The 26,470-nt window shown below is 48.5% G+C and overlaps 1 protein-coding gene across 2 annotated transcripts; it reads left to right on the plus strand.

Annotated features, from left to right (window-relative positions):
• Positions 1-200: 200 nt before the first annotated feature.
• Positions 201-24,835, plus strand: FBXO42 (F-box protein 42). 2 transcript variants are annotated; one of them, XM_032231961.1, is made up of 10 exons: positions 201-372; positions 7,558-7,842; positions 11,116-11,232; positions 11,375-11,509; positions 19,092-19,245; positions 19,358-19,468; positions 19,557-19,653; positions 21,559-21,615; positions 22,516-22,635; positions 23,562-24,835. In XM_032231961.1, the coding sequence occupies exons 2-10, from the start codon at positions 7,575-7,577 to the stop codon at positions 24,693-24,695; spliced, it is 2,193 nt and encodes a 730-aa protein (XP_032087852.1). In that variant the 5' UTR covers positions 201-372; positions 7,558-7,574; the 3' UTR covers positions 24,696-24,835. The 2 variants fall into 2 exon arrangements, with proteins under 2 accessions (XP_032087852.1, XP_032087851.1); XM_032231960.1 differs by having other exon boundaries at positions 7,561-7,842.
• Positions 24,836-26,470: the final 1,635 nt, after the last annotated feature.

The following is a 26,470-nucleotide window of genomic DNA, read 5'->3' on the forward strand; positions in this document are numbered from 1 at the left end:
AGCTCCAGGCGCAAACGCATTTTTTTGCCTCCCGGCACGCCCAGCCTTATACACGAACCCCGGAAACGTTCTTCCGCCACGCCTATCATGGCGCCCGCCCCTTTGACCTTCTGCGACTGGGCCGAGCGCATGCGCTCCACGCCCGCCAGGCGGAGCCTAGCCCGAGCTCCGCCCGCACGAGCGCGCGCGCATGCGCCCCCCACGCCAGCCCGCGCCCTCTCCCTTCCCGGTTTGGGACAAGCTGCAAGATGGCGGCGTCGGCCACGGCGGCCGGGAAGGTCCATCAAGCTCTGCGCGAAGCCGGCCGCGGGGCCTACGGGCGCCCGCCCAAGCGGCAGGAAGCGCTGTGAAAACCGGCGGCGGCGATCTCAGGTGAGGCCCCTCGGCTCCTCCCGGGGACGGTGTGGAGGGTCTTACGGCCCGGGACTTTATCTTTCGGCCCGGGGCTGCCGTTGCGAGGTCTGCCGGGAAGACGATGGCGCAGAGACAGGAAGGCTGGAGGGAAAGCGGGAGGTCCCTCTCCGCCGCCCGGTCCCGGCCTTCGTTTAATCCACTATAAAAGGTGGGGGAAAGGCGCTGAACAGCAGCCCTGCAGGCGGCTAGAAGAAGAAAAACACGAAGGGGTGGGGGAGACTCGGCCGGGGCGTTTCCCCGTTGGGTTGCTGTGCGCTGAATCAATCCATCCGAATAGAGCTGGAAGGGACCCTGGAGGTCTTCTAGTCCAGCCCCCTGCTCAGGCAGGCGATCCTATACCTTTCCAGACAAGTGGCTGTCCAGTCTCTTCTTAAAAACCTCCAGTGATGGAAGCACCCACAACTTCTGGTGGCAAGCCCTTCCACTAAAAATAATATAATTGTTAATTTTATGTGTGTGTATGTGTGGTGTGTGTATATATATATATATATATATATATATATATATATATATATATATATATATATATATATATATATATATATATATATATATATATATATATATATATATATAGCATTTTTTTGCTGATAAATAAATGAAGGGAAACTAGTATAGATCTATTTCAAACTATTTAGCTCTCTCATCAGCTAGCCATACCCATACCCTTTTGAAGGGGCTATTTTACATGTTAGGCAGTTATAATAACCTCTAAGCCACAAGCTCTCCACCCTTATCAGCTGAGCCAAGGGAATGATTAGATGTTTTGTCAAGGCACCTTGTATGCCAAAAGGCAAAAGGGAAGCAGTAGGCTCCCTCCCATACCCAAACACACCATTCAAACAAGGTGGCTGTCCAATCTTTTCTTAAAACTTCCAGTGATGGAAGCACCCACAACTTCTGGTGGCAAGTCATTCCACTGGCTAATTGTCCTCCCTGTTAGGAAGTTTCTCAATAATAATAATAGTAATAATAATAATACACAATAATAAATAATAATGATCAGAATAGTGCTGGAAGGGACCTTGGAGGTCTTCTAGTCCACCCCCCTGCTCAAGCAGGAGTATATCATTCCAGACAAGTGACAGTCTAGTTTCTTCTTAAAAACCTCCAGTGATGGAGAACCCACAGCTTCTGGAGGCAACTTCTGTTCCACTGGTGAATTCTCCTCACTGTTAGGAAGCTTCTCGTTAGTTCTAGGTTGCTTCTCTCCTTTATTTTTTAGATAAAGTTTTTTACTTTTTCATTTTCATAACAAATAACCACATGTACACTATTACATAACCAACATCATATTATATTCTACATCAGTTAGTCTTGCCATCAACTCCCCAAAACGATTATTGGCTCTTCTGCTCTCCATACACCCTATTTGTACCCTACCCTCTCTCCTTCTCCCTACCTCCTTTCTTCCCTCTTTCATCCTTCTCTACTTCCCCTTCCTCTCTCCTTCTCTCCTCTTTCCATTCCTTCTCTCCTCTCCCTCCTCTTATCCCTCTCTTCTTCTGTTATCTCTCTCCTCTACTTCGCACTCTTCATCTCATTTACTTGGTGTATTTCAGCCTCTGAGCAAGCTCCATTTTATGTTGATGGTATTTGCTTCTCTCCTTAATGCAACACAGGTTCCTTAGGTGGAGGATAAGTCCAGGTTGGTTTAAATTCCTCTCCTAAGTTGCTTCTCTCCTTGATTGGGTTCCTTTAGAATATTAAATAACAGAGTTGGAAGGGACTTAAGGCCATCTAGTCCAACCCCATGCTCAAGCAAGAGACACACCATTTCTGACAGATGGCTGTCCAGTCTCTTCTTGAAAGCTTCCAGTGATGAAGCTCCCACAACTTCTGAAGGCAACTTCTCTTCCCACAACTTCTGAAGGCAACTTCTCATCGGTTGATTGCTCTCACTGTCAAAAAAATTCTCCTTATTTCCAGGTTGAATCTCTCCTGGTTCAGTTTCCATCCATTATTCTTTTTCTGGCCTTCAAGTGCTTTGGAAAATAGCTTGACTCCCACCTCTCTGTGGCAGCCCCTCAAATATTGGAAGGCTGCTATCATGTCTCCCCTTGTCCTTCTCATCACTAGACTAGTCAGGCCCAGTTCCTGCAACCCTTCATCGTATGTTTTAATCTCTAGTCCCCTCATCATCCTGGTTGCTCTTCTCTGCACTCTTTCCAGAGTCTCAAAAATACTTTTGTACCGTGTGACAAAATCTGAATGCCACATTCTAGGTGTGGTCTTACTAAGGCTTTATATAGTGGTATTAGTACCTCCCTTGATCTTGATTGTCTCCCTCTGTTAATGCAATTTGGGATTGCTTTCTGGGACAGCTGTGCAACACATGTGTGAGCACAGTTTGATTTCATCTTATTTGAAAGAGAAGCTGCAGCATTCCCTAACATACTGCCCTGGGAATTCTGGCCGATTTGAGCCTTGGGGAGTCATGCAGGAGAAAGGAAGACCTGGAGAGTTAGCCTCAAGTACCATAGAAAGTAGGGATTGGGGACTGTTGCTTCCTCAGACCTCTTGCAATGGAAAAGTTTTCAGGACTTCAGATTCATTCCCCATTAAGCTATCGGAAACGTCAGCTCAACCTGGCAATTAAGGGAGCTCCGTTTTCTGACCCTGAGGTTTGAAGGAAAAAGGGGTCCCCATTCCTGCCATCACGTGTGGAGCTAAGGCAGGGATGTTCTTCAGGCTCCTTTGAGATATGGGCCAGACAACTGGGTCTGCTTTGGTCTCATTTTTTTGCACACTTTCTCCCCCCCCCTCCCTCCTATTAAGCTTCAATTACTTGCATTTATATCCCCTACTTCCTGCCAATGGAGAACCCAGCTCTCACCATAAATGACCCTCGCTGTAGCACAGAGCACTTGCAAAAAGTCTCCCCCCCCCCATTAAGGGCTAGGACACTGATTGCAGAGCCTGTTCAGTAAGAAGAAAGACAGAATCCGAATAGAGCTGGAAGGGATCTTGGAGAGCTTCTAGTTCAGAGATCCGTGAGAAAATATTGGTGGTCAAACATGTACGAGATAACAGGTATAAGTGTAAACATGGGCATGAACACAGGAAATGGGGACAGTAGGACAGGGACGGTAGGCAGGCGCTTATGCACTCCCCCTCTTAGGAATGGGTTGAGGTCAACAATAGACAGCCTTAGGTTAAAGTTTTGGGGGTTTGGGGAGTCGAGTAGAGCATTCCAGGCGTTGACCACTCTGTTGCTGAAGTCGTATTTTCTGCAGTCGAGTTTGGAGCGGTTTGTCTTGAGTTTGTATCTATTGTTTGCCTGTGTGTTATTGCGGTTGAAGCTGAAGTAGTCGTTGACAGGTAGGACGTTGTAGCAGATAATTTTGTGTAGTATGCTTAGATCAGAACTTAATCAGCGTAGTTCCAGATTGTCCAAGCCAAAAATTTCAACCCTGCTGGCGTAAGGGATTCTGTTGGGAGCAGAGGAGCGGAGGACTCTTCTCGTGAAATACCTCTGGACTTGCTCGCTTGTATTAATGTCCGATATACAGTGTGGATTCCCGGCAGATGAGGCTGTATTCTGCTGGGCAGCCTTCCACATTTTTTTCCGGGTGAACAGCCGGCCTTATGCAAAGTCTGCGATTCACTGCCACAACTGTCTGGGAGATTCTCAGAAGATTTGGGGGGGGGGGGGAGGGAGGGACATCTTCCTTGATCTTTGGGGGAAGGGGGGAGGTGAGGAGTACTGTTGCCCCTTTGATCTTTTCCTGAAGGAACAACCTGGGAGGATGTAATTAGCAAACAGCCGTGGCAGGCAAGAAACACTTTCAAACAGCTTTTTCCGGCAAGAGGGTCCATCCCAAGATTGTTCCCCAAAGGAAGCGGGAGGGGGGAAGGATCAGGAGACTCGCAAACTCCTTGGCCCTTCCCTTCTTCTTCTAGAAGATACTTACAGGACCCTACATTGCTTCCCTAACTCTTCCCAGCTCCCCCCTGCCCCCCTCCACCCCGCAGCTATTTCGGCAGAGTTGATATTTGGAGGGTTGGCCTTTTTTTTTTAATTTTTTTTTTATTCTCTTACATACAGTTGTAGGTATACATTCACATAGTTGTTATTCTTCTTTACATTTGTCGTTCTTGTACATTCGTTATTCCATTTAAAAAGTTGTGATATACAGTTTGGGTTGCTTTTTTTTTAAATTAAAGAGTTTTAATAAATTTTACAAATATTTCCCCTTCCCTCCACTCCAATCCTACCACCCCCCCCAACCCTCCCTCCCCCCAACCTCCCAGAGCAAAATGCAGGGTATAAACATTTAACAATCATACACTAACATAGGCTAACTAACTTTAGCATCCTACCTCCTCTTGTACTTTAACTCCCCTTTTATTAAGATAGCCTTAAGTAAATTATAACATTCCTTGTTCATTCATTCATAAGCTAACTGAAATTTATTAGTCCGATATTTGTTTTGAATATAGTCAGTCCATCTTCTCCATTCCAACTTGTATTTCTCATCTGAATGGTCCTTCAGGTATGCTGAAATTTTGGCCATCTCTGCTAAGTTTATTACTTTTAACGTCCATTCTTGAATAGTAGGCAATTCTTCCTTCTTCCAGTACTGCGCCACCAACAATCTTGCTGCCGTTATTAAGTTCAGAATCAAGTTGGTCTCTATAACTGTACAGTCTGTGATTATGCCTAACAAGAACAACTGAGGGGTGAACTTTATCCTCTTTTTAAGAAAAGTGGTTATATACAGTTTGGGTTGCTTTATTTACCATCCCTTCAACCTATTATAATACTGCCTTATTTTCCCTTTCTTTTCTCCCTCTGTCCCTTCTCTACTTTCTTCCTTCCTCCTCTCCTTCCCCTTCCTTCTTCCCTTACCTCTCCCCTACTCCTACTCTTCCTCTTCCCCTTCCTACCCTCTTTCCTTCTCTTTCTCTCTCTTCCGTCCTCCTCTCCTTACCTCTTTCTTCTCCCCCCCCCCCACGCCCGTCTTCCTCTCATTCTCTCCTCCTCTCTCCCTTTCTTTTTCTATTGTTGTAGGTGTCTTTGAAATCTCAATTTATGTTTCCTTGGGATGGTATTTCTGCAAACCCAAATATAATTTGGCGTCATTTCTTATTCCCTTATCTTCGCTAATATATCCTAACTATGTTTTTTCCCCACCTTTATATCTCGCTCTTGAATACATACTTGTATATTTAATATTTTCTTTTCTGTTTTCCCCTTCTCCCCCCTCCCTTTTCCATTTAGTAGTGTATCGTTTGGGTTCTGTATCTTCTCCTTACTTCCTTCTCTAGCTTCCTAGTCTCTTACATACAATTGTAGGTATAGATTCACATAGTTCTCCTTCTTTACATTTGTCATTCTTGTACATTTGTTATTCCGTTTAAAAAGTGATATACAGTTTGGGTTGCTTTGTTTACCATCCCATCCGTCTGTTTTAACACCACCTTATTTTTCCCTTTCTTTTCTCCCTCCCTCCCTTCTCTACTTTCTTCTTTCCTCCTCTCCTTCCCCTTTCTTCTTCTCTTACCTCTCCCCTACTCTTCCTCTTCCCCTTCCTACCCCCTCTCCTTCTTCCTTCCGCCCTCCTCTCCTTACCTCTTTCTTCCTTCCCCCTCTTCCTCTCGTCTCCTCTCCTCCTTTCTCTTTCTGTTGTTGTATATAACTTAATATCATTTCTTATTCTCTTTCCTTCACTAATCTATTCTTCCTATGTTTTTTTCCCTTTATATCTCACTCTTGAATATAGACTTGTATATTACTACTTACGTTTCTGTGTTCCCCAGACGACACACTATTAAATGGAAATGGCGGAGGGGGGAGGGAAATGGAGGGTTGGCTTCTTTGTGGTGAAAAAAAAGCTGTCCGATGATGCAAATCCATTTGTGAGCAGAAGAGAAGCAGAGCTTTAGAATAGAATAAGAGTTGGAAGGGACCTTGGAGGTCTTCTAGTCCAGCCCCCTGCTCAAGCAGGAGACCCTATATACCATTTCTGACAGGTGGCTGTCCAATCTTTTCTTGAAAGCCTCCAATGATGAAGCTCAGGATCTGCAGGAGCCTCAGCCCCATCCCCGTTGCTGCCTAGTTGCCCAGATTCTCCTGTGCATTGGGAGGGGTACAAGGAGCATTCTGAGCAGAGCACAGGGATGTCTGTCAACAGGAGGGTATGTCCCTTTCTCACACACCCCAAATGAATATGCTGGCAGGGGACTTAGCAGATGGTTGCCTCCTGTGGCCATTCTCTAGGGCTAGGGTATCAAACTCAAGGCCCACGGGCCAGATCTGGCCGGTGGGGTGCTTTGATGTGGCCCATGGAGCCGCGCTGGAAAAGCAAAGAACCAGCCCACAGTGCCTTTCCCAGCAAAAATCGCGCTTGGGAGGGCCACAGACCAAAGGTGGTATTCAGCCAGTTCTGAAGAACCAGTAGTGGAAATTTTGAGTTGTTCGGAGAACCGGCAAATACCACCTCTGGCTGGCCCCACCCCCATCTGTTCTCTGCTTTCTGAGTCCCAGCTGATCGGGAAGGAATGGGGATTTTGCAGTATCCTTCCCCTGGAGTGGGGAGGGACTGGAGATTTGCAGTATCCTCACTTAGAGTGGGGTGGGAATGGGGATTTTGCAGTATCCTTCCCCTGGAGTGGGGAGGGACTGGAGATTTTGCAGTATCCTTCACTTAAGAGTGGGGTGGGAATGGGGATTTTGCAGTATCCTTCCCCTGGAGTGGGGAGGGACTGGAGTTTTTGCAGTATCCTTCACTTGGGGTGGGAATGGAAATTTTACAGTTATCCTTCCCCTGCCACACCCACCAAGCCATGCCACGCCCACAGAACCGGTAGTAAAAAAAATTGAACCCCACCACTGCCGCAGATGGCCCTCCCAAGCTCTGTTTTCACTGACAGGAAACGGAGCTCGGGAGCCTGTTTTCCTTGGCAGAACGCTCAAGCCACCACATGCACCCAAGTGACCTCCAGCTGGCCATGCCCACCCTCCATTCCCCTCCGAGGTCAAACGCAACCTTGATAGGGCCCTCAAGTTTGACATCTCTCTTCTAGAGATTCCCAAGTTTTCCCAGCTTAACCTATTGGTGTGGGCTGCTAAGAGAAGGATCCCCCACCCCTCCCTGGGCCAGTAACCCATAGCCTTTTCCCTCCCCATTTTTTTGGAAGCAGGGGACTGGAATGCCATGGCTAACTCAGAGAGCGACGACGACAGCTTCATGGCTGTGGATTCCGAGGACGCCGTGGCAGAAGGGAGCATGGACCAGGAGGATGGCCTGTGTGCTGCTCGCCCAGAGGAAGAAGAAGAGGAGGAAGATGGAGGGGCTCGTCCTCACCGGTCCATGCAGGAGTTGCCGGAAGAGGTGCTGGAGTATATTTTGTCCTTCCTCTCCCCGTATCAGGAGCACAAAACAGCCGCCCTCGTTTGCAAGCAATGGTATCGACTCATCAAAGGTAAGAGAGAAGAGTTTTATTTATTTTTTTCACCTGGGTGAAAAAGGCCCAAACAGGTTGGAAGAAAATATAGTATGGTATAGGTATTGTATAGTAATGGTATAGTATAGTATGGTTAGGTGTAGTATAGGTATAGTATAGGTATAGTTAGGTGTAGGTATAGTATAGGAATGGTATAGGTATAGTATAGGAATGGTATAGGTATAGTATGGTATAGTATAGGTATAGTATAGGTATAGGTACAGTATGGTTAGGTATAGGTATAGTATAGGTATAGTATAGGTATAGTATGGTTAGGTGTAGTATAGGTATAGTATATATATAGTTAGGTGTAGGTATAGTATAGGAATGGTATAGGTATAGTATGGTATAGGTATAGGTATAATATGGTTAGGTATAGGTATAGTATGGTTAGGTGTAGTATAGGTATAGTATAGGTATAGTTAGGTGTAGGTATAGTATAGGAATGGTATAGGTATAGTATGGTATAGTATAGGTATAGTATGGTATAGTATAGGTATAGTATGGTATAGTATAGGTATAGTATGGTTAGGTATGGTATAGGTATGGTATAGTAATGATATAGGTAGAGTATAGTAATGGTATAGGTATATTATGGTATGGTTTAGTATAGTATGGTATAGATATAGTATAGTAATGGTATAGTATAAGTATAGTATGGTTAGATGTAGTATAGGTATAGTATAGATATAGTTAGGTGTAGGTATAGTATAGGAATGGTATAGGTATAGTATGGTATAGTATAGGTATAGTATGGTATAGTATAGGTATAGGTATAGTATGGTACAGGTATAGTATAGTTAGGTGTAGTATAGGTATAGTATAGGTATAGTTAGGTGTAGGTATAGTATGGGAATGGTATAGGTATAGTATGGTATAGTATAGGTATAGTATGGTTAGGTATAGGTATGATATATGTATGGTATAGTAATGATATAGGTATAGTATAGTAATGATATAGGTATAGTATGGTATGGTTTAGTATAGTATGGTATAGGTATAGTATAGTAATGGTATAGTATAGGTATAGTATGGTTAGGTATAGGTATGATATATGTATGGTATAGTAATGATATAGGTATAGTATAGTAATGATATAGGTATAGTATGGTATGGTTTAGTATAGTATGGTATAGGTATAGTATAGTAATGGTATAGTATAGGTATAGTATGGTTAGGTGTTCTATAGGTATAGTATAGGTATAGGTAGGTGTAGGTATAATATCGTAATGGTATATGTATAGTATAGATATAGTATGGTTAGGTATGGTATAGGTAGAGTATAGTTTAGTGATGGCAAACCTTTTCGGCACCGAGTGGCCAAACTAGAATGTGTGTGAACACTGGAGCTCCAGAAACCTGAAGACCCGCTAGCCGGTGCACATGCATGTGACGGCCAGCTAGTCTGTGGGTTTCCGGCACACACATGTGCGCTAGCCAACTGGCCTTCGTGGGTGCCAGAGCACCGGAAACCTGAAGCCAGCTGGCCGATGCGCACATGCTGTTTGGCCTTATTCGGGCTGTTTTTGGTCCAAAAACAGCCTGAAAATGATCAGAAAAACGCCCTGTGTTTTGGCCATTATCTGGGACATTGTCAGTCGGTTTACAGACCATTTTCCGCCACTCCAGCAGAAGAGCAACTGGCTCTGTGTGCCACAGGTTTGCCATCACAGGTATAGTGTATTGTCATTGTACATCATGTATACAACGAAATTGGTTTTAGCCTCACTGGTGCAATCCATGAAAAAAAAATACAAACAACATAGATAGTATAAAGAATAATCCCTATGCAAGTAGTTAGGAAAAGAGAACGAAAAAACTAGTCATACGTTTCCGCATGTGAAAGGAGTGAATGTGGTTGTGTTTAAGAGTGACAGCCCAAGGATAGAAACGATTCTAAAACCTATTTGTTCGCCTGGCTATGCTTCGATGTCTTCTGCCCGACGGTAGAAGTGCAGAGAGACACTGACCAGGGTGTGAATCATCCCTTGAGTATCTTCTTTACTCTGCTGAAGCAGCGAGACTTGGAGAGGTCACCCAATGGTGTTAGAGGGCAACCAATGGTTACTTGTGCTGAATTGATTACTCTCCATTAAACCAGCATACCATACAGTATGCAAGGACACTTTCCTATCGTGGACCGATAGAAAAATATCGGCGGTACAGCAAAAGGGCAGCGATGGGAACCGGGCGAGCAGACCGTTGGGTCAGCATTTTGTAACCCGACGTCTCCAGAAATTATTTTCAGAGCTCTTGAGAATGCCAGAAATGGAGGAAGCAAAGAGGGAGGGGCTGGAAGGAGGACTACCGTATTTTTCGGAGTATATGATGCACCAAGATTTTGAAGAGGCAATTTAAAAAAAAAAAAGTTTTTGCACTCTGTACACCTCCCATTTACTCTGAAAACAGGCCCGTTTTTCCCCCCAGAAAAAGGCATGAATAGCTTTTAGAAGGCTTGTAGAGTACTCCTGGGGAGGTGCCCCCCCAAAAAATGAGCAAAAAAATGGCCCATTTTGCAAAAACAGGGTCGTTTTTTGGTCAAAAAATGGGGGGGCATGCATAGCCTTTAGGAGTCTTACAGAGTGTTCCTGGGGGCTGGGGGAGCAAAATTGAGCAAAAAACGGCCTGTTTTTCTCTCATTTCTGCCCTCCCCAGCCCCCAGAAGCTCTCTGAAAGCCTCCTAAAGGCAATGCACGGCCATTTTTGCAAAGGGGGCGGGGTTTCGGGAGGCAAAAAAATGCTGTGTTCAGTGTATAAGACGCACCCAGATTTTCAGCCTCTTTTTTTTTGAGGGGAAAAAGGTCCATCTTATACTCTGAAAAATATGGTATTTCTCCCCTCTCCCCCCCTTTGGATCTTTCCTTCGCTCTCAGGGACTGCCACCCCTATCTTCATCTGCAGGGTTTAGGCTTCCTCCTTCGGCCTGGCTGGTTACTTTCCTCTAATTTCTGCTTTTGTTTTGGGTTATTGTTTTTTTCCCCCACCTTAGAAGTAGAAGCTGTTTTGTTCTTCAGGATAGTGATATATAGAGTGGCTCAGTTGCTTTGAGCATTTTAACACACTGCTGGAGGAAGAAGAGGAAGAGTGTGCTGCTGGTTAAGGGGCTGCCCTTGGAGGGGAGAGGCCCAGGTTGAAAAAGCCACTAATGCAAGTTCTGTGGAGGCGGGGGGGGGATTTTCTCCCATTTGCTGCCCAAGGCAAATTAGATCCATCACCAGTCCCCCTCTCTTGCTGCTTTCCCTCCTCTTCCAGGTGTCGCCCACCAGTGTTACCACGGCTTTATCAAGTCCGTCCAGGAAGGGAACATTCAGTGGGAGAGCCGCACCTATCCCTATCCCGGGACTCCCATCACCCAGCGCTTCTCGCACAGTAAGTACTAACTGGCTTGGGGCCCTTAGCCCAGTGAGGAAAGCCCAGGCTCTTAACCTTTCCCGCAGAGGCTGGATGGGGGTCCCAGTGTTGGCCGAAGCCGCTCTAAAGCCACCCTGTTTTTTGCCCTGCCGCTTTCTAGGTGCTTGTTACTACGATGCCAATCAGTCCATGTACGTCTTCGGGGGCTGCACCCAGAGCAGTTGCAACGCAGCTTTTAACGACCTCTGGAGACTTGACCTGAACAGCAAGGAATGGATCCGGCCCCTGGCCTCAGGTGAGGGGTGCGGCTGGGGGCGTGAGGGGTCCCGATAGCTGCAGCAGCTGCCCCAAGAGGGATTTCTGGGGAAAAGAGCTACTTGGGAGGTCACCCACCGCCCCTCGGCTGTTGCCCACCACAGAGCAGCTGGGCGGCTACTGGCTGCCTTCATGCTGGGAGAAACGTGACGCCTGGAGCCAGGTGGAGGCAGACCTGGCCTTCTTTTGATTTCCTCCACTCTGCCTTTTGGTTGGGTGTCCCCAGTAGCTTCTTCTCCTTCACAGCTGTCTAGCTATTGGGAGCGGAGACAATATTATGGCGGGTAGGGGGGGAAAGGGGTTCTCCCTGCAAAACAAAACGGAGGTGGAAAGGGTTGATGTTGCTAGTTGCGAAGTCATCGCAACCCCATGGACAATGTTCCTCCAGGCCTTCCTGTCCTCTACCATCCTCTGGAGTCTGTTTAAGCTCACGCCTGCTGCTTCGGTGGCTCCATCCAGCCACCTCCTTCTCTGCCGTCCCCTTCTTCTTTTGCCATTCATCGTTCCCAGCATGAGGCTCTTCTCCAATGAGTCCTTCTTCCTTCTCATCAGGTGGCCAAAGTATTTTGAGTTGCCTCTCCAGGATCTGGCCTTCTAAAGAGCAGCCAGGGTTGATCTCCTCTAGGACTGACCGGTTGGATCACTTTGCAATCCAAAGGATTCGCAGGAGTCTTCTCCAGCACTCGTTCAAAGGCCTCCATTCTTTGGCCTTCTTATGGTCCAACCTTCACAGCCATCCATTGCAACTGGGAAAACCATAGCCTTGACTACAAGCCCTTTTGTTGGCCGGGTGATGTCTCTGCCTTTTAGTATGCTGTCTAGATTTGCTATAGCTTTCCTCCCCAGGAGCAAGTATCTTTTAATTTCTTGACTGCAGTCCCCATCTCGCTGATTTTGGAGCCGAGGGAAATAAAATCTGTCACTACCTCCATTTCTTCCCCGTCTATTTGCCAGGAATTGAGAAGGCCAGATGCCATGATCTTAGTTTTCTTAATGTTGAGTTTCAAGCCAACTTTTGCCCTCTCCTTCTTCCCCCGCATCAAGATGCTCTTTAGTTCCTCTTCACTTTGGTGGAAAGACACACACACACACACACACACACACACACACACACAAAAATCTCCTGTGGGTGGCCTCCTTAAGGGCATCCAACCCCCTCAGGTGACTCTTAGTCGGCCAATTCCGAAGGGATGACCTTGCTTAGCTCCTGCTTGTGGCCCCAGGAGGGGCGGGAAGCTCTCTGGCGGCGTGCCCTGCCACCTGCCTGTTCTCACCATCTCCTCCAGGTCCAAGGACTCCCTGGGCGTTCCCTGGGACAGGTATTTGATCAAGCTGATCAGACATGTCCCTGCTAGTTACAGCCACCAGCCAGAAAAAGAGTGTGGGAAATCAGCAGGTTCTCACAATCCTCCAATTCACACCAGGAAGGCAACCCTTTGTCATAAACAAAGACCTTTTTTCCCTATTCAAATTCCAAGCTATTTACTTGGGATTGCAAAATACATTTTGGCTAGGTGCTCAAGAGGCCTGCCTTTAAAATAAGGCACTCGGGAGGCCTTTTAAATGTAGAAAGAGGTAGCGAGAATCCAGGCCCAAGCACGGTCTCCTTCCCTAACCCAGGGGTCAGAAACCTGCGGCTCTGGGGCCGCATGTGGCTCTTTCATCCCTCTATTGCAGCTCCCTGTTGCCTCTTGGCTCCAAAATTGATAGAGCTTTCGGTTAGTACAGGAAGAGGAAAAAGGATGCTGCGCTAGGAGGAGACTCTATGATGGGGGAACCAGATTTCTGGTCAGTAGAGGAAAAAGGATGGTACACTAGGAGGAGATTCTATGGTGGGAGTACCGGACTTCTGGTTAGTTCCAGAATGTATAGGGATTTCAATTAGGACAGGTAGAGGAAAAAGGATGCTGAGCTAGGAGGAGACTCTATGGTCAGCTCTGGAATGTATAGGGATTTTGATTAGGACAGGTAGAGGAAAAAGGATGCTGAGCTAGGAAGAGACTCTATGGTCAGCTCTGGAATGTATAGGGATTTCGATTAGGACAGGTAGAGGAAAAAGGATGCTGAGCTCGAAAGAGACTCTATGGTCAGCTCCAAAATGTATAGGGATTTCAATAAGGACAGGTAGAGGAAAAAGGATGCTGTGCTAGGAGTAGACTCTATGGTGGGCTGTGCTAGGAGTAGACTCTATGGTGGGGGAACTGGACTTTGGGTTGGCTCCACAATTGATAGGGATTTTGGGAGAAAAGGGGGGACTTTTTTGAGGTTTGAGACTGGGGACAACATCCATCTCTTCAGGAAGGCAGTGGCTGATCTCTGCAGCCCAGTTTTTCAGAAAAGAGCCTGCCCAGAGGGCTCCCATCTGCTCAGAAAGAAGCACCCCTGGGTGGCTTATATCACATTCCAGCAAGTGCCGCATGCTCTGCAGTTCCCCTGTGAATCTTTTGGAAAGCAGTACCTGGTCCCCAGGTGTGGCAGAGGTTTTTTTTTTCAGAGTAGGGAGGTTCTACCACGCTCTCGTGCCTTAGTTAGAAAGTTAGTCCAAAGGATTTTTTTTAAAGCCTTTATTGGCAGCCTTGCGATGATTTCCCCTCCTTCAATTCCAAACCTTTTATCGTCAAGAGTACAATGTGTGTGCGATGAGATTGGCTGAGCCTCCCTTTGTGCACCCCCACCCCCAACACAATACAACCCACAGTGAAAGACAAAACAAAAAACAAAAAAAATCCCTAGCCCAGCGAATCCTCCTAACACACACCCAGCTCTGTTGCACCAGATGAACTTTTTGCAAGTCAATCGGACTCTGTTGTAGATATTTTTCATTCAGGAGTCAGACCGCCCACGGATTAAAAACTATTCTTCAGCCTGTTTGTGCGGCTGACTATGCTGCTTTTTTTTTTTTATTGAACACTTTTTTCTAATTTTTTTAACACAATTATCATCTTGGCAACATTTCCACATCGGTATACCTCCATTTTACCATGTTTATCGATACGTGTGTTTATATACTTCTTTTATGCATTTTGATCTACTAATTTATCTACATTACCTCTTCTATCCATACATATGTACTTATGCTTCTTTTATACATATTAATCTACCAATGTCCTAATTTGTATACACTACACCTTATATCTATCTATGTGTGCATATATTCCTCTTATACATATTAATCTATTAGTGTACTATTTTATATACAATACATCTTACATCTATGTGTGCATATATTCCTCTTATACCTATTAATCTATTAGTGTGCTACTTTATATACAATACATTTTATATCTATGTGTGCATATATTCCTCTTATACCTATTAATCTATTAGTGTGCTACTATATATACAATATTATATCTATGTGTGCATATATTCCTCTTATACTTATTAATCTATTAGTGTGCTACTTTATATACAATAATCTTATATCTATATATGTGTACATATATTCCTCTTATACCTATTAATTTATTAGTGTACTATTTTATATACAATAATCTTATATCTATCTATGTGTGCATATATTCCTCTTATACCTATTAATCTATTAGTGTGCTTTATATACAATCTTATATCTATATATGTGTACATATATTCCTCTTATACATATTAATCCATTAGTGTACTGTTTTATATACAATACATCTTATATATCTATGTGTGCATATATTCCTCTTATATCTATTAATCTATTAGTGTGCTATTTTATATGCAATACATCTTATATCTATATATGTATAGATATATTCCTCTTATACATATTAATCCATTAGTGTACTATTTTACATACAATACATCTTATATGTCTGTGTGCATATATTCCTCTTATACCTATTAATCTATTAGTGTACTATTTTATATACAATACAGCTTACGTTTTTTTATCGTGTTCCTCTATGTCATTATTTTCTCATTTCTTAATCTTTCTTCCCTTCCTGCTTTCTTATTCTTTACATCTTTCCTCTATTTATACCATATTTTCCATACCAAGTAATAATGCGGCTGCCTATGCTTCTGTATCTCCTTCCCGATGGCAGGAGAATAAAGAACTGCCGTCCAGGCTGAGAGTCGTCCCTGAGGATTTCTCTCACTCTTCTAAGGCAGCAAGCCCTAGCGATGTCATCTAATGGTATCCGGGGGGGGGGGGGGGACGGACCCCACAATGTTTTGTGCTGTGCTGGCCACCCTCTGTAGTGTCTTTCTACCCTCGGCTGTCCATTCCCTCAATTCCCAAATTCCTGGCAAAACATTCTTAGAGCTAAATTGGGCCTTTCTCACACTTCCCTTTGAAATGCTGCTTTTTTTTAAAAAAACAAAAAACCAGACAACTTTACTGCTTAAGGAGAGCAGCAATTATAGTTTTCCGGAGACTGTTTTCTCCTCTCTCCCCCCCCCCCTCCCAACACACACACAATCGGCGTGATTAAATAACCGTGAGAGCTGAATTTTGCAAAGACAGGCTTCTTTCCGTCAAATGAAAGCAAGGCGTTGTTTCTCTTACGGGACACGGGCCTCAGACTGGTAGGAAAGGGAGCTTGTCGCCTGCCTCTTCGTGGGCCTTGGGGTAACCCGGAGGGTCCTCATTGCCCCCTTTTTCCCCTTGATCGCTGCTAGGGCTCCCCTGATGTTTGGGTTGTTTTCCGAAGAACCCCAGCGGGCAAAGGGGGTTATTTTGGGGCCAGGCCTTTGCTTTATCCACATCCTGCGGAATTCAGTTGCTTTCTCTGGGGAATTGTGCTCCCCCCCCTCCCCCCCCACTGGGTGTCACAGCTCTAACTTTAGCTACCTATTTTAGAAAAGTCTGAGATGGTTCGTTTTTATAGGCCCCGGGCCATAAATAGCCCCCTTCCCAATTAGGATCCCTGAGGTCTCAGTTGAACATGTCAATAGCGCCAAGTTCCCACTGGCTCCCACCCCACCTCCCCGCACGTACCTTTCTCGTACTGCTTTTTGGAGGGGGCAATGGACTACCCCCACCCCTGTTTTCTCAGAGGGAGAAGAGCTTCCTGGTGGTCTGGCTTCAGTGTATTCTTGGCTTCCTTTCTTTGGAATTGGCCCCCTTCAACGTCTCAGCAAGTCTTAGAGACAGGGTTGAAGGTAGACAGAGCTCTGGACTCTGCCCAGCAGGAGCATCATCCCCTGAAATTTGGAAAGAGGATAAGTAGCTTTGAGCATGGAGAGTTGGTGCGGTGGCCTAGAGGTGGCGCTCTCGCCTCACAATCAAGAGGCTGTGAGTTTACACGACGGCTAAGACGCTGAGCTTGCCGATCACAAAAGTGGGCAGTTCGGTGGTTTGAATCCCTAGCGCCGCGTAACGGAGGGAGCTCCCGTGACTTGTCCCAGCTTCTGCCAACGTAGCAGTTCGAAAGCACGCTAAAAAAATGCGAGTAGAAAAAATAGGAACCACCTTTGGTGGGAAGGTAGCCGGGTTCCGTGCGCCTTTTGCATTGAGTCACGCCGGCCACGGAGACGTCTTCGGACAGCGCTGGCTCCTCGGCTTTGAAACGGAGATGAGCACCGCCCCCTAGAGTCTGGAACGACTAGCACATATGTGTGAGGGGAATCTTTACCTTACCTAGAGGCAGATATTTCTCTCTCTGGGAGCAATGAGAATATAGCTGCTGATTATAACTCCGCAGTGGTGACAGGAAGGGCATCGGGCCAGTAAACACTTAGCTCCATTCAGTTGCCCAGACTCCACTCCACAAGAGATTATGGGGTCATTAAAAGAAGAAGAAGAAGATGATGATGATGATAAGTAGCTTTGAACATAGCAGCCCAAAGCACTCTGCTCACCCTACTGCTTCCCCACTGAGATGAACTAGCACCCGAACATTCCCCCCCTCCTCCCCGGACAAGTGGGCTAGGCGTTACCGGGCTTACAGTGACTGTTCAAATGGCCCTGGGGAAAAAGTGACTCACAACCATTTGTCAACTTTTCCAGCATCCTTGTTATCAGGGGGGTCAAAATTCAGGGGCTTGGCCACCACTTCGTATTTTATGAGGGTCATGGTGTCCCCCATGTCCTGACCAGCAAAGTCCATGGCGAGGGAGAAGCCAGATTTCACTTCGCAACCGGGTGACTAACTCATCACCTGCAGCGATTCACTTAACAGCGGAGGCAAGAAAGGTCATGAAATGGGGCAAAACACGCTTGACAAACCTCTCGCTTAAGGACGTACATTTTGGGCTCCTTTGTGGTCATAAGTCAAGGACTACATGCATTGTTGTTTTTCCTCCCCCCCCCCCCTTCCTTGAGTGTCCCTTCCCTCATTTAAAGCCTTTGGCAAAACGGAGGGAGTGGCACATTTATTGCTGCGGGAAATAAATAGCTGTGAAGAGAGCAATCTTAGCAAGAGTGTTCTGGGGGAACCTGTTTTTACTGCCTGCAAAATCAGTCACCTCTATAAAAGGCTGGGGATTGGGGGAGGCAGAAGGTGTCTATCGTCCTCCAAGTCAGAATTAGACACCTGCCTCCAATAAAGTGTTCCTTTGAAGACAAAACCATGGATTGTGGCGAACAGGTTGCACGGTTCCAATTGTTTTGGCAGACTTATTACAAGTCAGTTGGTGAGGAAGGAAACGGGGGGGGGGGGGGGCATAAAAATCGATGTTTTTTTAAAAAACAAAAAATAAAAAAATCTGCTTTTTTTTCAAGTTTAAATCTGATTTTTTAAAAATAGTATATCGCCTTTATTGTCATTGTACATCACGAACCGTTGTATATATTTTGTGCAATAGCAATAAAGCCAATACTATGTATAAGCGAAATTGGTTTTAGCCTTACTGGGGCAATCCATGAGAACAAATACAAACAACCTAAATAGTATAAAGAATAATCCCTCTGCAAGTAAATTAGGAAAAAAAAGAAAAAGAAAGAAAAATGAAAACTAGTCATAACGTTTCCGAATTTATCTTAATAAAATGCCTTTGGAGTTAAAAAAAATTAAAGATAGTTTTTTGCTTAAGATACATTAATACTTTAGTTTGTTCAGCATGAAATGGAGCTTACCGTATTTTTTGGAGTATAAGACGTACCTTTTTCCCTCAAAAAAGAGGCTGAAAATCCGAGTGCGTCTTATATACTGAATGCAGCATTTTTGGCCTCCCAAAACCCTGCCCCCTTTTCAAAAATGGCTGTGCATAGCCTTTAGGAGGCTATGCATGCCCCTCTCTTTTTTTGACAAAAACGGGCCCATTTTTGTGAAAAACGGGCCGTTTTTGTGAGGTCTGCAGAGTGCAAAAACTTTTTTTTTAATTTGTCTCTTCAAAATCTATATTCTGTAATATTGGGACTGTCAGTGAGTCAACAGAGGGTCAGAGGAAGACAGAGATGATAGTGGCTCTTTAAAAATGTCGATTTAAATTGAGCCGATTTAAATCGAGCCTTTTCACTAGTGACTTAAATCGTGATTCAAATCGACTTGATTTAAATCAAATCCACCCTGGAGGAAACCGCTCTGTCCAAAGGTGCCAGGCGGTGTTTAGCTGCAGCCTCAACCACCAGGCGAGAGCCCCGGAGCTTCTTTGGGAACATCGCCTTAAAAGCCACTCTGCCATCGCAGGTTCCTACCCGTCGCCAAAGGCCGGAGCGACCCTTGTTGTGTATAAGGACCTGCTGGTGCTGTTCGGCGGCTGGACGCGGCCAAGCCCTTACCCCCTGCATCAGCCGGAGAGGTTCTTTGACGAAATACACACCTACTCGCCTTCCAAAAATTGGTAAGTAACGTTTAGCTGTTTCAGGTGCCTGGTTTTCTCTGATAAAAGAGGTGGGCAGTAGCGTGTGCACACATTGCCTTTTTGAGCGTCAACCCTACTCTTCCTCCTCCAGGTGGAACTGCGTGGTGACCACCCACGGCCCTCCTCCCATGGCCGGCCACTCCTCCTGCGTGATCCAGGACCGGATGATTGTCTTCGGAGGCTCTCTGGGGTCGCGGCAGATGTAAGTCTCCAACGCTCCTCCTTTTCTGAAGCTCCACACTCCCTGAAAAGCCGTCCCAAGTTCCTCCCATCTCGCTCTCCCCCTGCAGGAGCAGCGACGTCTGGGTCCTCGATCTGGAGCACTGGACCTGGTCCAAGCCGAACATCTCCGGGCCTGGGCCTCATCCGCGAGGAGGCCAATCTCAGGTAGCGTTATGGCAGAGCTGGCCATAGATTCAGAGAGCAAGGAAGTTGGGGAGCAACCTGGGCCAGTCCTGGAGTCTGGGGAAAGCTCTGATGAGGGCTCTGTATCGAAGGCAGAGAGGGGGACAGAGCCGTATGCCAGTTATCAGCTGCCTTCAGAGTCAGACATCAGTGAGGCAGATGAACAGCTGGAGCCTATTCCCAGTGTGTGTATGCACAGTGTTGCCCGATGAAAGGAACAGCTAGGGAACAAGGGTCGACTTGGGAGTAAGGCCAGATGGTGCATGGCCCCTCCCAGAGGAAATAAAAGAGGAGTGAAAGAAGTGGAGTTTGCAAGAGACAATTAGTTCGCTTAATTGGTTCGTGACTCTCCGAGACTCCTTGCCAGGTTTTGCAGATATCGGCCTAGCAGCTCTCCAAGCCAGATAAGGTCTGGGACTGTAAATCTTCCTTTGCTGGATGTGAATGAGCAGAATTCAATTAATAAAAGTGGTTTTTGTTGGGACAAGGAGTTTGCTTCAGGCTCTTGGGAAGCCTCGCTCAGAACACTCTTGCCGTAAATGGGGCAGGCAGAAACCGTCCAGCTTTTCCTCCCAAGGAAACGTGTCTTCCAACTGTCAGATTAAAAGCCCTGGCTTTTCCAGTAAGAGTGAGAGGAAGGCAAGCAATTGCCCCTGGCATGGTCCTTTCTGGCAGAAGCAGGAGAGGGAAACTGAGACTGTTGGGCACAAAGTTTTGCCCAGAGACAGGCCTTCCCAGAGCCAAGAAGGTGCTGGTGGGAGCAGGGACTGGAAGACCATTTCCCACCAGAAATGGCATCATCCCAGAAGAGGCAACCTATTGTGGCCTGCCAGCTGCCGCCCCTCCAGCAGCTGAATCAGAGGAGGAGGCGTGGGAGTCAGGGTTGGCATCAAGGCAACTTGAGGGCTCCGAAAGGGAAGAGGGAATGGAGCTGTCAGAGAGGGAGAGACAGAGGCGGAGCCTGGGCCATCCGTCAGACCTCAGATGGAGAGTCAACAGCCGCCAGGTCTGGAGGTGGCTGATGAGGAAGAGGAGGAACAGCTGGGTCCAGTGCCTGATGCGCAGATGCGCAGAAGGCAGAAGAGAGGAGAGCAGTGGAAATCTATGGGCCGGTCCTTGGGACGGAAGAGCCACTGCTACTAGTGAAGCCCCATCCTAGCTCTGGGGATAAAAGGCAAGGGGCGGAGATGAATAGATGTGGCAGAGGAGAGGAGAACAGTGGAAATCTATGGGCCGGTCCTTGGGACAGAAGAGCCACCGCTGCTAGGGAAGCCCCACCCTAGCTCTGGGGATAAAAGGCAGGGGGCGGAGATGAATAGATGTGGCAGAGGAGAGGAGAACAGTGGAAATCTATGGGCCGGTCCTTGGGACGGAAGAGCCACCGTTGCTAGGGAAGCCCCACCCTAGCTCTGGGGATAAAAGGCAGGGGGCGGAGATGAATAGATGTGGCAGAGGAGAGGAGAACAGTGGAAATCTATGGGCCGGTCCTTGGGACAGAAGAGCCACCGCTACTAGTGAAGCCCCATCCTAGCTCTGGGGATAAAAGGCAAGGGGCGGAGATGAATAGATGTGGCAGATAAGTGTTCATCTTCCGGCCGGACGTTAGCCTGTGTTTGAAAGAGAAACTTTGTTGCCGGGGCTGCCAGCATGCCTAATAAAAAGCATCCTTTGAGTTCACTTCTGAGGATGCGTCGTGTTTGGGGAACACAACCAATTAGTCTTCCCTCCATAGATTTGTGATATTAACCTCGGCTTGCAAAGCGGGTGGGAAGGAATACCCTTGGCCCTCCTTCCCCATCAGCTGATGGCATCGCTGCCTGTGCCAGCCAGGCCTTCCTGGAGCTCCTTGGGTGACGTCTTTGGACTTTCCTTTCCCTGTTGTCATAGATTGTCATCGACGATGAAACCATCCTGGTCCTTGGGGGCTGCGGAGGTCCAAATGCGGTAAGTCGACAAAGCTAGCGTCATTCCGGCCATTCACCTCCTTTTCTGCCCTTCCAAGTTTTTTGTGTCTGGCGCGGCACAGTCTGTTTGAAAAGACTCCGTCAACACAGGGGTAATGCACATCTTCAGGCCACTCTTTGCCCCCCCCCCCCAGCAAAGGTTTCCTCCTTGGGGAGTAAGAGTGGGCTACTGGGGGTTCGCACGGGTTCTAGCAAACCTCTAGCGAAGATTCTGCGCGATTCGACAAACCCCCAAATCCCACTCCTGGCTGCCCTGCCCCAACACTCCCAGGAGTCTCCACACAACCCATTCATCATGCCAGGTAAGTGCAGGGCCCGCGTGGAGGTTTGGGGAGTGGCACGCCCATCGGAGGTTCCAGAAGTGTGGAAACTGGCCTGTTTCTGGCTTCTGGAGCCCATGGGAAGCAGTTTCCCCCCTCCCGGAGGCTACCGGAAGTCTGGAAATGAGCCTGTTTTCAGCCTCCGGAGGTGCCTCTGGAGCCCAGGGGGAAGAAGTTTTCGCCCTCCTGAAACCTCAAGGAAACCTCCGGAGCCTGGGAAGGGTGAAAAACACACGCACTACCAGTCTGAGGCCCGTGTCCCATAAGAGAAACAACGCCTTGCTTTCATGGTGGTGCAGGAGGCCGAATAGGCCATGCCCACCCAGCAATGGGGCAGCAAACCCGTTGCTGCAAATTTTGAAGGCCACCTCTGTTGGGGAGGTGATGGAGAAACCGTCTTCTCCAGAAGGAGGAAAGATGGAGCATGTCAGACAGGTGACCAAACCTTTCAGGGCTGCAGAGTCTGGTCTCCGGGGAACAGTGGTAGTGGAGCGCCAGGCAGAAGAGGGGGGGAGGAGGGTTCCGTCCTACAGGTGTTTGAGCTTTCGCCCGATTTGCAGCTTTTCAAGGACGCCTGGCTGCTGCACATGAGATCCGACCGGCCGTGGGCGTGGCAGGCCCTGAAGGTGGAGAACGAGGACCACGGAGCCCCTGAGCTGTGGTGCCACCCAGCATGCAAGGTGAAACAGGAGGGAAGGGAGAAAGGGATCCCTGGTGAAATTCTCCTTCCTCTTAAGGCAGAAAGGGGGTGGGCCATGGGGGCGGGGCAGCTCCAATTTTAATAATGTGATGCAAGGCCCTAAGCTAACAGTGGGCCGCTGGATGGGGCAATCATTTCACTGAGCAGCAACGGGAGGCAGGGGGAATGCCTGGCACTCTGCATGTCAGTGGGGGGAATGCCCAGAGGGATCCTCTCTGCCCCTGCCTCCCATCGAGACCAACTGTTAGGAGTTTCTGGGGAGGCTGCTCTATAGAACTGTTGTGGCCCGCCAGAAGCCAGCAGAGCTGACAGCAGATTCAGACAGTGAGGAGGTTGGGGAGGAACATGGGCCAGTCCTGGAATCTGGGGAAGGCTCTGATGAGGGCTATGTGTCAGAGGCAGAGAAGGGGCCAGAGCCGACTGACAGTTATCAGCTGCCTTCAGAATCGGACATCAGTGGGGCAGAGGAACAGCTGGAGCCTGTTCCCAGTGTGTGCATGTGCAGAGTGGCCAGACGAAGGGAACAGCTAAAGAACAGGGGTTGATTTGGGAGTAAGGCCACAGGTGGAGGATGAATGGCCCCTCCCAGAGGAAATAAAAGAGGAGCAAAAGGGGAGTGGAGTTTGCAGGAGACAATTAGTTCGCTGAATTGGTTGGTGACTCTCTGAGACTCCTTGCCAAGTTCTGCAGATATCGACCTGGCAGCTCTCCACGCCAGATAAGGTTCTGTGACTGTAAATCCTCTCTCGAAAGACTTTGCTGGATGTGAATGAGACGAATTCACAGCAAATTAATAAAAGGAGTTTTTGTTGGGACCAGGAGTTTGCTTCAGGCTCTGTTGAATCTTAGGTCAGAACAGGAACGGGTCCTGTGTTCGTCCTGGCCTAGCTCTTTCTTTTCTTCCAGGTGGGGCAGTGCGTGGTCGTCTTCAGCCAAGCCCCCAGCGGGAGGGCGCCGCTCAGCCCTAGCTTGAACTCTCGTCCTTCTCCCATCAGCGCCACACCGCCCGCCCTGCTTCCCGAGACACGAGAATGCCGCTCTCAGTCTCCAGTTCGGACCGCTGACGAGGCTCCATGCGTGAATGGCCGCTGGGGCACCCTGAGACCCCGAGGGCAGAGGCCGACGCCCTGCGTGTCCCGGGAAGGAAGCCTGTCGCCGGCCAGAGACGATAGTTCACCGGTGCTGAATGGCAGCGAGGCCTTGTCTCCTGGCATCGCCGCCGCCGTGGGTGGGGTTTCTCCAGACAGTCCTCTCCAGCTGCTCTCACCCAGCACGGCTTCCATTGCCGAAGGCTACGAGCCGAAGGTGGGCCTTTCTTTGGCACCCAGACGGGGTTCTCTCCCCGATCAGAAGGACCTGCGCCTGGCAGCCGTAGACTTGAACTGGGAGGCCAAACCCCCTTCTCTGGTCTGCCAGCTGGATGGTGCGGAGAGCAGGACGGTTGGCACGATAGGCCTCAGGAATCCCTCGGATCAGACCAACGGCATTCACACCCCGCCTCATGTGTCCAGCTGCCTGACAGGAGCCGTCTCTCCTAGTGCGCTGCGGCGGAGCCTAGAGGCAGTCCAAGCGCTCTCTTCCAAGGCCCTGCCCACTCTGGCGGTCAGAAGCCCGCCCAGAGGGTCCTCGCCAGGGTCCCCAGGCGGCCAGAGCAGCGCCAACCCCGCCGAAGCCGCCGTCTCTGCTACCGCTCGATCCAGCTCTGCCCAAGGAGACGCTCATGCCTTACCACCCATTGCTCGTCGCCTGGGCCATCACCCGCCTCAGTCGCTGAACGTGGGCAAGCCCCTCTACCAGAGCGTGAACTGCAAACCCATGCAGATGTACGTGCTGGACGTGAAGGAGGTCAAAGGGCGCGGACGGGTCCAGTGGAAGGTGTTCCATGGTAGCTCGGTGGTGGGGCCCCCCGAGACTAGCTTGCACACAGTGGTCCAGGGGCGGGGGGAAGTCATCATCTTTGGCGGCTTGATGGACAAGAAGCAGAACGTCAAGTACTATCCCAAAACGAACGCCTTGTACTTTGTGCGGGCAAAGAGATAATGCGGCCGGGGCCTCCTCCCCTCTCGGCTGCCCTAGCTCGGAGGCTCCACTCAAGCAGTTAGCCCAGTCCCGGGCATGCTGTCAAGCAGGCTGTGAATGTGGCATTCCACCCACTAATAAAGAGATCTAAGCAAATGGCACCGAGGCTTTCCTCCAATTCCCAGCACGGGTGCGGGGGCCGAAGCCCCTTTTCTACCCAAGAAAGGGTGGGTATGTGCCAGGGTCAAAGATCCACCTCGGGGATACCTGGCCAAGCAGGGCCTGGCCATAGCTGGGTAGCCTCTGAACTGAGTGCCTGGCGGGCAGTCACGCAGGGAGAAGAGATCAGTTCCAATGCCACTGGGCAAATGCCAAGTTCCAAAGGGAAGTGGCCAAGCGGGGCACTAATGGGACGCCACAGCCAGTCGGAGGTTTAAAGGAAGAGTCCAAAAGCCAGCCCTCTTTTAGAGGTAGCCCTACCCTTGCAGGATGCGGTGGCTAAGATGCTGAGCTTGTCGATCAGAAAGGTCGGCACTTCCGACGGTTTGAATCCCTAACGCCGCGTAACGGAGTGAGCTCCCGTTCCTTGTTCCAGCTTCTCCCAACCTAGCAGTTCGAAAGCACATTAAAAAATGCAAGTAGAAAAATAGGGACCACCTTTGGTGGGAAGGTCATAGCGTTCCGTGCGTCTTCAGCGTTGAGTCATGCCGGCTACATGACCACAGAGACGTCTTCGGACAGCGCTGGCTCTTCGGCTTTGAAACAGATGAGCACCGCTCTCTAGAGTCAGGAACAACTGTGCAAGGGGAACCTTTACCCTTGCAGCCTTCTCCTACCACTTGGGGTGCGGGTGGGACTTTTAAGGGGGCCTCCAGGAGAAGAAGCCCCCAGGGACCAGGAGCTCCCCACTCTCTGGGGCTCTGCCTATTCTCTCACTTCTAGCGCAGTCTATGAGCCAAAACTTCCCTTACAGCAGGCCCCTCAAACTACTTAAACCGGGGATGTGGGGGGAATGATTCACGGTCCCTCATACTGTTGGGAGGGCGGGGCATGGTTGGTGGTCATGTGCCTGGGTGGGTGTGACCAATTTAGCAGTCCATTTTGCCTTTGACCTTCCTAAGCTGTACTTGTTCAACCTCAAGGCAGGGGTCGGCAAATTTACACTCAAAAGAGCCATTTGGACCCATTTCCTACAGAAAAGAAAACTCCGGGAGCCACAAAGGTCCTAACCGGAAGCCCCCTGTTCAATTCTGGAGCTGACCGGAAGTTCAGTTCCCCCACCATAAGAGTCTCCTCCTAGCGTGGCATACTTTTTCCTCTACCTGTCATAACCGAAAGCCCTATCAATTGTGGAGACAACTGGAAAACCCTCCCCTTGCCATAGAGTCTTCTGGCGCACTGTGCTTCCCTCCCACCCCCCACTGAAAGCCCCCCTCAAAATTGTGGTGCCGGTGATGGAGCCGCAGCAGAGGGAGAAAAGAGCCACATGCGGCTCCAGAGCCACAGATTGCTGGCCCCTGACCTGAGGCATCTTATATACTTAATAACACACACACACACACACCCAAAAAAGGCGCAACCTTTCTTGCCCCTTGCCTAACTTCATTACAACAGCAGCTTCAGGCTCCTTAAAATAGGCCATGGGGCTGCCTTGAAGAGTGTTTGAAGACTTCAGTTAGTTCAGAACGCAGCCGCGCGAGCTATTGTGGGTGCACCCAGGTACACCCACATCACACCTATACTCTGTGAGCTGCACTAGCTACCCATTAGTCTCCGGATCCGCTTCAAGGTGCTGG

The sequence above is a fragment of the Thamnophis elegans genome, chromosome 15 (assembly GCF_009769535.1).
Source record: "Thamnophis elegans isolate rThaEle1 chromosome 15, rThaEle1.pri, whole genome shotgun sequence".
NCBI classification, from domain to species: Eukaryota; Metazoa; Chordata; class Lepidosauria; order Squamata; family Colubridae; genus Thamnophis; species Thamnophis elegans.

Bases quoted from the DNA above. Each gene is read 5' to 3' on its own strand.
- FBXO42 (XM_032231961.1), top strand. From the start codon at position 7,575: ATGGCTAACTCAGAGAGCGACGACGACAGCTTCATGGCTGTGGATTCC. The intron at 19,469-19,556 runs GTAAGTCTCCAA...CTCCCCCTGCAG, and splicing joins TCTCTGGGGTCGCGGCAGAT to GAGCAGCGACGTCTGGGTCC. The intron at 19,654-21,558 runs GTAGCGTTATGG...CTGTTGTCATAG, and splicing joins CGCGAGGAGGCCAATCTCAG to ATTGTCATCGACGATGAAAC.